General features: G+C 42.0%; 1 protein-coding gene across 5 annotated transcripts in view; it reads right to left on the reverse strand.

The window, feature by feature from the left end:
• Positions 1-1,372: 1,372 nt before the first annotated feature.
• Positions 1,373-16,029, reverse strand: part of FLT3 (fms related receptor tyrosine kinase 3) — a 51,032-nt gene continuing 36,375 nt past the window's right edge. The window contains exons 6-19 of one of the 5 annotated variants that reach the window (XM_065050861.1): positions 15,540-15,651; positions 13,791-13,969; positions 12,237-12,349; positions 12,001-12,133; positions 11,807-11,911; positions 10,301-10,411; positions 9,007-9,160; positions 8,543-8,670; positions 8,037-8,161; positions 7,550-7,672; positions 6,831-6,942; positions 6,642-6,741; positions 5,063-5,168; positions 1,373-4,063 (exon numbers count right to left, since the gene is read on the reverse strand). In XM_065050861.1, the coding sequence (XP_064906933.1) occupies positions 3,929-4,063; positions 5,063-5,168; positions 6,642-6,741; positions 6,831-6,942; positions 7,550-7,672; positions 8,037-8,161; positions 8,543-8,670; positions 9,007-9,160; positions 10,301-10,411; positions 11,807-11,911; positions 12,001-12,133; positions 12,237-12,349; positions 13,791-13,969; positions 15,540-15,651 (1,736 nt within the window). In that variant the 3' untranslated portion in view covers positions 1,373-3,928. The remainder of the gene's footprint in view (positions 4,064-5,062; positions 5,169-6,641; positions 6,742-6,830; positions 6,943-7,549; positions 7,673-8,036; positions 8,162-8,542; positions 8,671-9,006; positions 9,161-10,300; positions 10,412-11,806; positions 11,912-12,000; positions 12,134-12,236; positions 12,350-13,790; positions 13,970-15,539; positions 15,652-16,029) is intronic. The other 4 variants (XM_065050847.1, XM_065050841.1, XM_021286198.2 and 1 more) reach the window with 4 other exon arrangements.

Here is a 16,029-nt window from a genome sequence, read left to right on the forward strand (position 1 = left end):
TCTTCTAGTTCCCGGAATGGAAGAGGACTCTCACCACATTTTTTTTTTTTCTGGTCTGCAAAGAGGGCTCAGCAGGAATGAAAGGCAGGACCAGGCACAGATCCTGGGGCCAGACTCCTGGCTGTGGCCCACATTGCCTTTCTCTAGATTCTCACTTCATGGCTCAGTTCCTGGGGACCAGCTCCAGCTCAGTCTGGGTTTAGGTCCACTGCCCTGCTTCACCCAGGACACCCTCAGGCACAGGAGGCTTTTCCAAAGGAGATTCCAGTCTACATCAGGTAGGTAGTCACTTCTCCAAGAGAAATATGGTGTAAACTACAGCTAGGCACCTCCTTCTTTTTAGGATCTGAAGCCTCCAGCCCTCTTCTGACGATGGGGATATCATGGCACTGGTGAGACTGGAGGGCTATGATTAGAACTAAATTTTGGGCTTTCTTCAGTTGGAAGACAGTTTTGTCCTCATGGCATAGAGCATGAAAAGAGGGCAATCCTAGTGCAGCTGGGAAGAGTCATGTCTTGGCACATATGGGCAGTTACAGCTAAGTGCCAAAACTTAGCTGCAGTGCAATGGATGTGGCTGTAGGCAGTGTGTGGCAGAAGTGGATCACTCCCAGAATCTCCCGTGGATTTCCATCTCAACTAACCAGTACCTAAACAAACCAAATCCCTCTTTTTAAAGCTGGTTTACTTTGCATGGCCTAATGAATTACTTGTTGTTGGAGGAAGGAAGGAGACAGTGGCTCACTAGCGCAACAGTGCATTCAGATGTGAAGAAAAAGCAGTGGACCACTTGGTACCGCATCTAGTTCAGTGCCTGGGAGAAGAGGGCTGAGATCCAGTGTGCCTAGATGCATGGCTAATGCCCATATTTTCAGGCTGCTTTGATTTCTTCACCCTTAATATATATCCCAGCTTAAGTGTGAACTCTTAAAAATTATATATCCACAAATGGCTCTGTAGCAAATATGACTTTGGATTTCTCAGTCACCTTTCACCTATCTCTATGAACATGTGGACTGAAAGCCACTGCTAGCCTGTATGACACTTTTGCCCTCCTCTTCTGGTTCAACACTATTAGCCCCAGCTTCTTCCAGAGGGACCTGAGAGCACTCCCCAGGTATCCCAAACCCGACGATGAGACTTGCTGGAGAAGCACCCCCAGTTTTTCTTGGATCAGTCAAAGAACGGCTCTTCTGCCTCGTCCCGTCAGTGCTACAAGGTTTTGGCTGTGGGTTCCTTTTGTCTGTCACCATCACCCCAGCCTTGCTCCCACAGGGCTCCTGCAGCTCTGGTCCTGGCACTGTGGCTGGCCCAGGCCCTTCTGCTGGGCACCAGCCCTGCTCCTTGTCTCCTCACCGGCTGCCCGACAGCCGCGGGAGCCGCCGGCCGGGAGGCTCCGCGCTGCGCGGTCGCGGAGCTCCACCTAGTGCCGGTTGAGGGACTGGACGGGACCGCGGCCGCCCGGCAGGCACCACCCGGACAGGTCTCCTCGGCACCTTCAAAGCTCATCTAGTCCAGCCCCGGTGCAATGAACAGGGACATCTTCAAATAGATCAGGTTGCTCAGAGCCCCGTCCAGCCTGGCCTTGCTATCAAGGAGAGTGCAGTGTCCTTTGCTATTTAGCACTTTTAACTGACTTCTGTCACTTCTGTTCCTCTTCTTCCTGGCTTAATGATTACTGAATCTTTGTTAGTCTCTGCCTAACTTAATGCATCTAACTTAGACTAATGGCATCTCTGTTGGATGTCTTCAAACAAGCTTAATTCTCTCCATTCACTACAGGTGGAATTTAGCACTTTCTCCAGTGAAATTGCTCCTGGAGGCACAGATTAGGGGTCTGGATCCTAACAAGAGAAATATGGGCCTTTTCCTTTAAGAATCATGAAAACACTCCTTAAAAAGCACTGGCCGTGGCTCTGCACAAGCCTCAGGAATTGACTAGTGCTTTGCTAAGTTGTGTTGGAAGTATCCTGGAAAGGAAACGTGCTCCTAGAAGATATTTTTTACTGAGTATGTCCTATAGTTTTGTTCCATCCCTTTCTGCTCTGCAGAGAAGCAGATGCACAACCCTCCATGTGCCCAGTCCTTACAGGAGGCTCTTTCTGCTGTACTTCCTCACAGGGCGCAACATTGCTTGAGCTGCTTTTCACGTGTGCATCACAAGGATTTTGTGTTAGTTCCAAGGTTCTCTATTTGCCTTTATTTTCCTGAGTCTCAGCTCAGTAGCAATGATGGGGCCAGATGACCTCTGTCCACTCCTTTTTTAATCTGTGGAAAACCACTTGACACAACTCCCTGGCGTGTTTTAAAGCACACAGCATTCCCATCTGCTTGTCTGTGAGCCAAGTTCACTTCTGCTTGGCTTCCAGGACCAGCTAGGCTTGGATGCAACCAGTTCAGTGCTAAGTTCCTCTGGCTCTGAAAGCTGAAAACGCCTGTCTGCACAGGACACTCAGCTCTCACTTTCCAGCTGGTGCAGGCTGCATATTAATGGTGCTGAATAGTAACATCTTGTTGCTGAACACTTTGAAATAGTGCTATATGAGTATGTTAAAAGCCGTACATATTTTCCAGAAAATGCAATGTTAAAATTTTATTTCTATCTTTATATTTCCAAATTAATCTTCAGCGGTTTACATCTGATTAAAGAAAAAAAAGAAAAATCAAGGATTCCTTGCTAATTCAACAATGTTAACAAAAATATACAAATAATTGTATTACAACATTATTTTCAGACAATGTTAGTAAAGAGCAGCTCAATTTATGTGACAGCACATTCTATCCAAACAGTTATTCATTTATAACACTTGCCACTGGAAATCCTAACTGCAGTTAGCATCTTGAAAAATGTAGAAGAGAAGCAAACTATTAACCAAATATTCTCACCTTGATTCACTGGAGTATAGACAAAGGTATCCCATTAGTCATTATGAAAGGTGCATTTACAAATCTCTCATCATGAAAATAACATGTCTTTTTAGCTATATTAAAAAAAAAAAAAATGAAGCCTCTAGTTATTGTCCTGGGAGTCTGGGAGAAAGTTAAAGAGATGTACTTTTATTCTATTTCAGCAGTGTTCATACACCCAGGCCAATTTCTGGGAATTGGGAGTGATGATATTACACTCCTAAATTGCTACAGAAGATAATTTATTTTAAATTAAACATTTTTATTTGATATTAAAACACATAAAGCCCCAAGAGTGGAATTAGCTATAACTCAGTCAAAGTGAGACATAGAGTTGGAGATTGCCACCTGGATTTTCTAGACCAGACATGCAACACATCACCTCCAAATATCACTCCTCCTGTTTGTTTTAGATGCTTATTTTAGGTATAAAGGAATCGCTCACTTTAGCTCTCAACAGTGGGTGGAGAATGCAGTCTGGATGAGTAGAGACCATCCGAGTACCTAAAGCTTGATGAAATGAACTCACCTGAACAGGACACCTATTGGGAACCTCACAGCAATTGAGATGTTCAGGATAAAAGAGTCATACACACTCAAATGTATCTGGAGGTGAAGATGTGAGTAGCGCTTCTGGAAATCACACCAATTCTCCTCAGATGTGTGATGAATGCTTGCAAACATCAACAAAAACCCTATGGATTTTCTTAGATTTGTTTGCAATGAGGCAAGCACAGTCTGAATTCGATGCATTGATTAGACACTGTTTGTATCAAAACAGGAAAAGAGATATCCATTTGTAGAGAGACAGTGGAAAGACCATTGCTTCTCTGTTGTGATAGACCTGTTTGCTGAATTCAAATAAATGAATTGTCTTCTCAAAATACCATGAATATAGACTGGCCCGTAAGAAACGTGAACAGAGCAGCAGTTGGTAACATTTTCTTTTCTTAATGGTTATGTAAAACATTTATGGTACACAGATTTTACGAAAATACTGAGATCAAACCTAGAACCCAGATTATTTTTCAACCTGAGAGTCTTCATGCTGGAGCACAGTTGGGGACAGTAGAGACTCCTCATCCCTGTTTACATGTGGTTTAGTTTTGATACTGGAATTGTGCGTAGAAACATTTTTCTTCATATTTTGGTAAACCTAGAATTGGGATGAGGAAACAAAACGTATCTTGTGTTATTATGTATTGTATTTGGAGAGCTGCTCAAGTGGGCACTTACAAGGCAATACCCATCTCTCCCGAAGGAGGCATCCCTGTACACCACGGGACAATCACACTCAGATCTGCTCCTTACTTCCCACTGACTCCAAAGGGAGTCCAGACAACTGCCTAAATGAGATAAATATTTTCTAGCCAAAAAGAGCTGGGTTGAGGAAGGGCGCTGGACTATAAAGAACAGTGTTTGGTTGGGTTTTTTTGCTTTTTCTAGCTACAGTGCCTTGAAGTTGCTCATCAGGTTGCCTCTATGGTTGGCAGCTTTTGTCAGGCTAATGGCTTGCTGAGAGGTTCCGGGCTGCAAAGGCAAGAGTCATTCATAGCCCCCTGTATCCCAAAAAGTTCACAAGGACACTGCACAGGGAAATAGTGTGTGTCTCGACCAGAGTGCATTCCTAGGTAGGAATTCTTAGTTTTGAAAGGAGTTGTTTATCTTCCTTGAGGCAGAGATCACAGCCTGGTAATGACAGAATATGAGCTCCTTCTTTTTAGTATTTTGACTTTCGATAATGACATATGGCCCTCTGTGAGGACATGACAGTGCAGACACATGGTGGCCCCTCTTGGAAGGTGGCCCAGGCTCAACAATGTTTCATGGCAACTATCAGCATCCCCAAAGCCAACTGCAATGGCTCCTGCAGAAGGGAAGCACAGTCTCATCACACAGGCTGAGACATTTCAGCCTTCCAGAGTCCTGGTGCTGGCAGTGGGAGTAAGGAAAACCTCATCAGGGAGATCAGGATTACTTCTGATGGTAGAAAAAAACTTCCCTAAACTCTCACATACATCCCTGGGGAATGTATCTGTAACACAGCAGCATACTCCAATACAAACTGTAAGACTGATTCTCAGCTCATACAAGGCTACAAAAACACAACCAACCAACCAAACCAAATATTTTTCTTCTTTCTGTGTTTACTTACTGCTCCTTCTGCCTCAGCTAGCTGACAGGCAAGAGAGGAAACCAGACAAGAAAAAGAAGGTCTTTTTCTGGAGTCAAGGGCCCAGCAGGACTGCATCACACGATAGCTGCAGGAGGTGATACAGAAAACACATTTAGCTGTTGGAGTCTCTGCAAGTGACTATATGGAAGTGCAGAATTTGGATGGGAATCATAGGGCATCAGGACGATTTTATAGAAAGAGGCCAGACTGAGTGTGTTACATCAGAGGAAAAGATACAGAAAGATGAGGAAAAGAGAAGCTGAGAGAGCTGGGCTGTTCAACCTGGAGAAGAGAAGGCTCCGGTGAGACCTTATAGCAGCCTTCTTGTGCCTAAAGGGGACCTACAAGAAAGCTGGAGAGGGACTTTTGCAAGGGCATGTAGGTACGGAACAAAGGATAATGGCTTTAAACTGAAAGAGGGTAGGTTTAGATTAGCCATGAAGAATAAATTGTTCCCCATGAGGGTGGTGAGGCATTGGAACAAGGTGGCCAGAGAAGCTGTGGATGCCCCATCCCTGAAAGAGTTCAATGCCAGGTTGGATGGGGCTTTGAGGAACATGGTCTAGTTAAAGGTGTCCCTGCCCAAGCTGAGAGCACAGGAATAACTCCCACCAGCTCTTCCTTATTATTTTTTTTTTTCTCTAAGAGGATTCATACCCTCCTGGAACTGAATGAAACATGCTAAATTAAAAAAAAGAAAAAGTTTAGGAAAAAAATAACTGAATATTTAGTTAATATCCAAAATGAATATGGCATAACATTGCTTTTGCAAAAAGAAAAAAAAAGAGAAAGAGAAAGAGAAAGAGAAAGAGAAAGAGAAAGAGAAAGAGAAAGAGAAAGAGAAAGAGAAAGAGAAAGTGAAGAAAGAGAAAGAGAAAGGAAGAAAAAAGAAAAAAAGGAAAATGAAAAGAAAAAGAAAAAGGAAAAGAAAAAGGAAAAGAAAAAGGAAAAGGAAAAGGAAAAGAAAAAGAAAAAGAAAAAGAAAAAGAAAAAGAAAAAGAAAAAGAAAAAGAAAAAGAAAAAGAAAAAGAAAAAGAAAAAGAAAAAAGAAAAAGAAAAAAAGAAAAAGAAAAAGAAAAAAAAAGAAAAAGAAAAAGAAAAAAAAGAAAAAGAAAAAGAAAAAGAAAAAGAAAAAGAAAAAGAAAAAGAAAAAGAAAAAGAAAAAGAAAAAGAAAAAGAAAAAGAAAAAGAAAAAGAAAAAGAAAAAGAAAAAGAAAAAGAAAAAGAAAAAGAAAAAGAAAAAAAAGAAAAGAAAAAAGAAAAAGAAAAAGAGAAAAAGTCTGTGATCTGAGAACAAGAAGTTGTCTGGGAGGAAGGCACCATTAAATACAGACAATAAGACAGTTCTTTCAAACGCATATAATCTTTAGCATTGATCATTTCTGCTTTAGGACAAAACCTACCTGATCAAGCAGCCTTTTTCAGAGTTAGAGGAAGATCTCACCTTTTGCGATTTTTTTTGAGCAAGGTACAGTGTACAATAAATAAAAGGTCATATAAATAGTGACATAGTAAATATAAATTCCTATGCTGTGCATCACTCAGAAAATACACTTACACGTTTTTTGTAGCATAATATGGTCGGTCCATTTTAAATCCACTTTGTATTAGTTTGTAGAAGTTTGAATCAACCTGAATACCAGGGTAGGGATTTACACCTGCGGAGAATATTGGAGAATACATATTCATTTAGAAGATGCCAAAACCAAGGGGGGTTCTTTTGTTGCATATCCAACAGAACACATACCCAAAGAGAATATTTCCCATAGTAATATTCCATAAGACCAGACATCACTCTTCATTGTGTACGTCCTCTCGAATAAGCTTTCAGGAGCCATCCATTTTACTGGTAAACGAGCCTGTACAAACACAGGGAAAAGAGGCCAGGTCATGCTGTGACACAGGCTTTTGAGACATCTCACTGTAGGTCTCACTGCTTGAGTAGGATCGATTCATGTTTGCTATATGAAAAGCTGGGCCTCTTTTAGCAATTCCTTTAAATTTCCCCAGAAGTGAGAAATAGGCACTTATAAGGAGCCAATTAATCTCATCCATTTTAGATGACTATTTAAGGAGGACATGAGCTCAGCCTTGGAAGAGCCTTTTTATCTTTGCTGACTTCCAGAGTGAGTAGCTCGGATGGAGATGTCCACTCTGTACTTCTTCATATAGCCGGAGGATCCGGTGTACTCCACACATATGCTATTGCTTCTGTTCTGTTATTGTCCATAACAGTGAACAATTCCCAGCACTTCCACCAATGGATTTTAGTGTGCTTTAGGAAGGATATGGGTATCATTTCATTTACAGCGCTATCATTAGCTTGATTTGGTTAATTATAAGGGCAGGAAAAAGTGACAATTCTGCACCATCTGTACAGATATCTAAAAAATGCAAAGTTTAACTTTCCTAGTTCCTTATAATTCTTACAATGGTATGAAAAATAGAGAGAATTCAGGAACTTACATTGCCCCTGACGATGTAGTTGGAGTCATTCACTACATCCCTGGCAAGGCCGAAGTCACATATTTTCACCACTTTTCCATGGGTCACTAGTATATTCCGGGCAGCAAGGTCTCTGTGGATGCACTTAGAAGGAAAGGATGGATTAACTCTCTGCAACGTTTGGTATCAGAAGAAGATAATTCCCTGGGCTTGTACAGAGCTCTCTGAACTGGTGCCTCCTTTCACCAAAGCTGTTTGCAGAATGAGCAAGCTGGACAGTCCCCGGTTGCTTGTGGCAAGGGGACAGGGTCAGAGCAGGCAGCAGCGTGCAGCCATGTCCTACTCTGGGTCATGCCTGAAACTGCAATCCAGTCTTTCCTATAGAGTCGGGGAAGGAGGTATGGTTCAAGCCTGCCACTGTGTGGCTCTGTTCCTCACTCTGCTTTTACTAGACTGACCAATTTTTGCTGTCTTTTCTACCTAAGCAATTTGCTACCCTTCATCATACCGATTTGGACTCCAGAAACTCCATTCCTTTGGCAACTTGATAAGAGAAGCAAAGAAGGTCTTCAAAAGTGAGCACATTAAAATCCTCTTCTTCATCTGTTTGCCTGTTTGCATGTTCAGTTTTATCTGTAAAAAATAACCAGGAGTATGAGTTTTCCATGGGCTTCCTCACTCTCTGATTAGTTCTACTGACTGTTAGAAGCATTTTCATGTGCTCCTACAAAGAACATCACAAAAAACATTCTTCTTTTGCATCCTTTGCTCAGACACAAAATAAATGAGAGGGTATTTTCATACTCAAACATTATGTAAAGCATGACCACAAACATAAGCCTCTGGTCTTAAGTATTGCTGAATGCTTCTCCAGCAAAATTTCTGCCAGGAGGGAAGAGAGACATATGATAGAAAGAGGCCTCCTATGTCACTGAATGTAGTCTGAGTAGAGCAAGAATATGGTAAATACATTAATAGCAGAATTACTAGAAATAAAAGCAATTTATCTCCTACCTTCCTCAGAATACAGCACAATCCCATTTGATCTAGATGTCACGTGCATGTTTTGACTTTGTGTGATTTCAAATTCATCCTCTCTGTATAGAGTTGTGTTCACACCATACTTCAGGTGAGTTCCCTTCCTGGAATGGGTGACACATTTTCAAAGGTTACACACAATGGGTCACATAACCTTCTTCACAAAAACTGTTTTTCAGTGAAAAAGCATGATCAGTTATTGCTATTAAAAATTTGGGCACAGACACGAGTCTTCTCAAAACTGGAAAGAGAATTGTCTTTTTCAGTTCTGTGAGAAGAACATCCTAAGGAGAATCAAATCCTCCCAAGGCACTGCTTATTAAAGTGAGTGCATATTCTCAACAATTCAATAATTTCACCAGTTTACAGCAGAGCTGAGAATGCAGCTTAAAAAGAGACAGTAGCTTTATAAAATATTAAATTGTTGCTGAATGCTTTACCTGGAATTCTGATTCAAATGGGTATTGTGGTAAAAGCTGAAGTTGTGCTGTTTAAAAATATCCGTCAATGTCCAGTGAAACTTTTCTCGCTTGCTCCTTAAGTAGTTCAGTAGGTCACCATAGCAACAATATTCAAATATCAAGTAAATTGGTCCTGAAATAGTTGGAAATGTAAATGCCTCCTACTATCTATAGCACTCTCCACATTAGTGTCCTAATGATGTCCTAATGTCCTAGGACTAATCCGTATTAAATGTCCCAAGCATCTCCCCTTCCCAGGTAGTTAACTGGTACCAATGGGCAGGTAATGTTTACTGACTGTAGTTACTGACTGTAATGTCCCTTTGGACAGTTTGTGCAGCTGATTTTTCCCCATGGTGCATCTCCCAAGGTGGACTGAAAAACTCTAAGAAGGCACAAAGATCCTTGCCCATACCGAGGGCACTGGGGAGGACAACACAGGCTATAAAAATGCAACATATTGTCTAAACCATATATAGTTCAAGCAAAAGACGGCCTCTGTTAATTGTCTTGGTTATGTGAATTTGTATCCTTTGACCTACACCCTTTCATTTATCTGCATTACCTTCATGCTCTAGAAATATCTCTTTTTCCATAAAGGCCACCTGAAAGCCAAGTGTGCTTGCTGAGATGACCTGTAGGAGGGAAAGACCTTGCTAGACGATGTGCCTGAGGGGAGCACCAGTCAGACCACTTCCTCGAGAAAGGAAAAATACCTCCTATTCCTGATCCAGGCAGGCCTGGAGAAAAGCCATGACAAGAGAGCAGGAACAGAATGAATGGCCCAGGAGGTCAGAGTGGTCTAACATCACCCCTGCAAATTCTTACATTGGCATCACCACTTCTGGCTCAAAAAGATCAACTATGTATTTGTGGACATTTCTGCCAGAAAGTCCCTGTCAAGAAAGGTAGGGCACACTGGAAAAAGACTGTAAAGTCTATCGGAGGATGGATATGAAAGCCTTGAGAAGGGTTATAGTATCACTTTATCCAAGTACAATTAGAAAGGATCTATTTCTGTACAGATGCATGGCTTCAACTTTATTTTCAGTTCACCTTTATCTTATTTTGGGCCAGCACAGAACAGTAAAATTGGCTGGGCAAAGGCAGGATTGAGAGGTGGAGAACAGCAGCCTGAGGACTAGGTGATTAATCATGTCTTGGATGATTTTAAAACTGCTTTCAATAATCAGTTTCTGATACTTCTTTTCTGTTCAGGAGTCCTCATTAGTCTGGAGGTTTTAATTGGTACCTATCCACAATTGCAAGTTACCTGACACAGTACAAGCTCCTAGTAGGTTCACAATATTTTCATGGCTTCCAATGTGAGTCATCATTTTCAGCTCGGACATTAGAGCATCTTTTTCTGAAGCATCAGGTTTTTCTGTGAAAGTAATAACATAGATTTGGAAATCATTAATAAAGAAATACAAATTTAAATGGTTGTGCTGCTTTGTCACATGCAAGTCTTAATTTCAAATTCATTGCCCTGACAGTATATTTGGGAACATCCCAAAAATGTTGTGCAGTATAAAAATATTTAGTCAAAGGTGGAAAGTAAATGTGTGTGTGAATGTGTATCATTTGAATGTTTGGGAAAGCAGTCATAAAATATCAATATCTGTCATTTTGGGGCTGGCAAGGAATGGCAGCACTGTACTAAGGTGTCCACAAGCCCAGAAAAAAATGGCAGTCAACCCTGTTGGAGAGAAATGCTAAGAGAAAAAAATGTCTTAACGGCCACATGGCATGTAAACAGTTGCAATCCAACAGGGTCCTGGCACTTCTGCCAATGTGAAGCTCATCCCGTTATGTATGAACAGGTGGGTAAGGTGTGTGTTGGTCTCTTTTCCCAAGTAGCAACTGATAGAATGAGAGGAAACAGCCTCAGGTAGCACCAGAGGAGGTTTAGATTGGGTATTAGGAAAAATTTCTTCACCAAATGTTTGTCAGACATTGGAACAGGCTGTCCAGGGAAGTGGTTGAATCACCATCCCTGGAGGGGTTTAAAAGATGTATAGATGTCACACTTAGGAATACGGTTTAACGGTGGATTTGGCAGTACTAGGTTAACAGTTGGACTTGACGATCTTAAAGTTGTTTTCCAATCTAAACGATTCTATGATTCTATCCACAGGGTTGTGGTACTTGGGAACCAGTGAGGCAGCCCTCCTCCTCTGCTTGCTGCCAGGGAGACTCACTCCTGGACACTGCTTTTATGAGGGGTCAAGACAGTTTGGAGAGAGGCCAGAGCAAAGCAGCAAGGAGTATTAGAGGTTTAAGAAGCCTGACCCATAAGGAAGGATGGAAAGAAATTGCTTTGTGTCATCAGGAAAACCACAGGAAGATGTGCTAGAGGTTTTGCAAACAAGCTAGCTCAGACACAGGGGGCGCAGGGAGTGTGACAGCTAGGCAGCGCCAGGAGAAAAATGTATCTTACTCCAGAGTCCACAGAGTCACAAATGTGACCAGCAAGCTAATGTGCACTATGAATCTGCATTTGTCCTTTACAGAGCAGAGCAGTTCGATGCTTCCCTACACAATGCAGATCTTTGGTGTTAGGACAAAATGCAACACATTGCAGGAAGAAGACACTTCAGCAATACCTTTCCAAACTGAAATAGGATTTTGAAAGCATTTTGACAGGATTTTGAAAGCAAGCATTTCTGAGGTGTAGCTGCTAAGTCTGTATATAAAGTGATTTCTTCCACTACCACTTCTCTTTTGGAGCCGACAGAATACATCACTGCTTGTGAAAGGCACTCAGAGCTTATCGTACCTTTTAGCATTTTGACTGCAACCTGGACTGAATCTCCAGCATTGCTAATTCCATAAGCAGTTGCATTCACCACTTTCCCAAAAGCCCCAGAACCGAGGACCTCTCCTACAAGACACAATATTCCAACGTTATTTGCAGCTAGTACAGCATAGGCTACTACTCCAGCATTGTGATGTGCCTTGTGGACTGCTCACCAAATTCCAGATTTTCCCTGGGAAATTCCCATTTGAGATCATATTCAAATTCTCGGAAGTCGATGTAGATGTAATCATTATCCAATGGACCTACCATCTGTATCATTTGCAACTGGCTTTCATATCTAAATTGCTTTAGAAGAAAGAAAAAAAAAAAGTGGAATAAGTCTTAGAGAAGAAGAAAGAGCCTGGTAGGAACAAAAGAAGAAGGGACAGAAATTTATGTTTGTTTTTACCTTTCTGTATTTAAGAAAAATGAACACAAACAAAAAAGCGATCAATAGGAGGACAAATCCAATTGAGGCATAGAATGCAGCATTGTCCAGGGGGGAAGAAACAGCTCCTGCAACTTTAAGAGATAAGTATTACTACTCACTGAATCAGAGCTTGTGTGTGTGCAGCTAAAGGTGCAAGTAGAACCCACAGTGGTTTTGTTGTTTTGGCCAGTTTGCAGTCCTCTCACAACTGAGCCTCCTCAGCACAGGGAATGAGATGGAGCCATGTGCAAAGCAAGGAGCTGGGCAGGAGGTGTCAAGTGCTGGGCAATTCTGACATCTGTCTTTCATTCAAAAGAGATGCTACACCAGTTGATAAATCTAAGTGCATGGAGATGTTAGTGTGGTCCATGGATTGGACTTCGTGAGCATAAACAGGAATAAGCAATTCCTTCTCTCATCGCATCTCCCTCCCGTCTCCCTGTGCCTTCCCCCAAACACTGTACGTTAGGTACCAAGGCACCAGTTATCAGTGGATGGACTGGACACAACCTGCTCAGAGCATTTATCTGTTGCTCAGCCAGGAACTCTCTTAATAAGTCAATACCACACTACAAGGCTTTGGTGGGTAGGTAAATGTCACATGAGACCTGTCCTCATATTCACATAGTTTCTAAGAGTGTAAGTATCATGTTTACTTTCTATTGTAATTTCAACATGAATGCTCAAACTCCATCAGTGGTCACAGCTTTTGCCAGCTGTAGTCAAAAACACCAAACAGCTTGTTTGTCCGTGACAAAGGAAATCTCTGTACTGCAAACATCTGGATCTTTCAAAACACTTCCGAGGTGCCACAGCATGTTTCTTGTAACTAAAATATTTTGCTCTATGGGATGGATATGGTGCTACAAATATAAAATGTATGGGCAAATAATCATATTGACTTGTTCAACAAGGAAAGAATCTGTCATGTCACCTACAAAAAGGGAGATTGAACAGTGGTTCTCAAATCAGGCCTTAGCCTTCTGCCACCCACTTACAGAGGTTTAAGAAGGTCACTCCCCTGGTATTCACTCCTGTTTCCCAGACAGGGACTGTCCCTTGAGTGGGTCTGTTGGCTCAGCCATGCTCATGCTCGGGCATGCAATGACCTCCACAAGGTGAGGAGAGCTCTCATGGGCTTTTCTGGCAGCACCACAATGATGTCCAGGAGAGGAACAAGAGCCAATACCTGCTCCCAGCTACCAAAGTGGCTTAAGCTCTTCCCAAAGCTGATGACCCCAGGTTTCAGATATGGATTACCAAGAGGAAATAAAAAGCAGATCCCAACATTGCCATGGCTCCAATCTGCATCTCCTACTAATGTGAAATTCCTGCTCGTTTTAATGAGGGGAGCCCCCACTTCGGGACCAGGGGAGACATTATCGCTCTCTCACCCATCATTTCCCACACAGTGCTTGTGTTTTACCTGCAAAGCCATTGCATGGTCAGCCATCAGCTAGATAAAAAATACTGTAAGTTCTCCATGCCAGCTTTAACTGAGAAAACCTGTGTTAAAGCACTTGTTCATGGTACCTGCCAGGTTAATTAAACTCTTTTTGCAGGTTGAGCCAGCAGAATTGTTTGCACAGCACTCAACAGAGAAGGTTGTTGTTGTCTCCTTTATATCTAAAGTACTGCTTGAAATCCATGACCCCAGGGATTTTCTCTCTGGCAAGAAGTTGTGGATCCCCTCAGTGATTTCTTCTGTACAGCTGAAAAAGAAAGCAGACCAGTTTTGATTTTTGGCTCACAGTGGCATTTGCCAGAGGAGGAGCTGGGATGCTTCAAAACATGACTTTTGTCTGTGTTGGAAGTGAGGGAAGAAAGGAGGGACAGATGGGCTTGTTTTTTATTTGTCACTGTTAGAGTGAGGCTTCAGACCAGTTGACATTCTTATTTTTTGGTGATGGACATGGCAGGGTCAGCAGGGGGTGAACTGGGCTCCCTATCTTCTACACTGGGCTCACTCCCACTCTCCTCCACTGCTCTGGCAGGACACCTGCGCCCCCTGACCCCCATGGCCATCACCAATTCACAGCTGTCATGACCTCCCCTATCACATTTCTTCCCACTAGTTCCACCTTTACCTCAAACACTCAAAGCACGGAGCAGCTCCAAATGAGCTGCCACTAAAACAATAAATACAAAATGAACCCACAGCAGAAGTTCTAACTCCTTTCCCTGAGAGTATGTGATTTCAACCACAAAGTTTCTCTCACTCATGATGGAGAGCATTCACCCATATTAATGACTTACTTAAGACCTGATAGGTAGAGGGAATGTTATGCATGAGGGAAAGGATGGCTACACAGAGAAAATGTTGACTTTCAGTTTTTCTATAATTTCTTGGCTTACTGCCTAGTTTACTGTCCACGTAAATAAATGAGGAAGTAAGCAAATAAATAAAATTTATTCAGCTCTACAAATGCCTACTAGTTTCTACATGTGGAAGTTCCCAAGGAAAGAAATGTCATAGCATTTTCTTTCCTGAAAGCTGTTTGGAGGAGTATTTTGAAATCACTAGCTGGATGTTTTCTTTCCTCTTCCATTTCTGCACAAACAGATTGATGTTAGAAGCCTTTTCAGAGGTATGGATGAGAAAATGGTCTAGATTTTTTTTTTTTTTTATCTAATTAAAATACTTAGAACTTTATCCACAATCTCCCAAGAGATAATCTGACTCCAAACTTTTATGCACCATGGGATTATTAGTTGTTTGGCACATCTAACATAAAATCTGCAGAATTCATAAAACAGCTCAAAACTATTTCAGCCTATTAGGGCCTGACTTATTGCCCTAAATAAATAGAGGAAATGGAAACACTCTCAATAACTTTACTGGCAACACTCTTACTGATTTACTGGCTTTGCTTACAGGTCACCATGACAGACGTAGTAATCAAAGCTTAACTAATGAATCAAGCCCCTGTTAACCAGTGCATTTCCTGGATGTTCTCTAAGTTTGACAGGCCAAGAGAAAAACTTAGATTTGAATTTGTAACTACCTAACTGTTGATATAAACCCAGTGGGGTTTATTTCAGTATAAAGAGCCTGAGATACAGACCTTTATAGACTTCATTTGATGTCAATTAAAAAAAAATAAATGAAAACTTTGCCTAGTTGTGGTGATTCAGTTCTCCTGGAGTGGGCCACCATGTCCCCTTGCACAAATGGTTGAGGGTGCGTTTTACACTTAGTTTCTTACAAGCCAGTCTTCATTTGACCCAGGATATCTTGGATATAGTCTTAGCAATGGATCAAAAAGAAGGAAAATTATTTACTTGGATGAGTTCAGTTCGGGACAGTTCCTCCAAACCCAGGATGAAGCAGGGTAACTGTCAGCAACACAGGAGATCTGCTTGAATGACAACTGCACTGTTACTTCAGGCTTTCCTGCAACAAGATAACACAAAACAATTTCTGCCAGCACTTCAGTGTCCAAAACTTTTATGTTTATGTGGCAATGCTACATCTGCCAAGACCAAGATCTGCTTCTGTGTTTTCAAAATAACCTGATCGCATGTCACTGTGAGACCTGGGTGCAGGTCTTGGTCCTCCTCCTTCCTCCAGCCCTGTGCCTCGGTTCTGTGGGATGGCATTGTGGGCAAGGCAAGGGGGGCAGCCACTTCTCTGTGCGGGCACAGCCAGACCAAAACAGCGGCAGAGCCAAAATTAGAAGTCTTGACTTCTGCTTTTCTGACTTGGAGAAAACGGTTGGCTCTAGGACTCCCCTGCCACCCCAGTTCTGGGTGTCTAGCTCGTACAAAATAT

The sequence above is a fragment of the Columba livia genome, chromosome 1 (assembly GCF_036013475.1).
Source record: "Columba livia isolate bColLiv1 breed racing homer chromosome 1, bColLiv1.pat.W.v2, whole genome shotgun sequence".
In the NCBI taxonomy this organism is placed as follows: Eukaryota; Metazoa; Chordata; class Aves; order Columbiformes; family Columbidae; genus Columba; species Columba livia.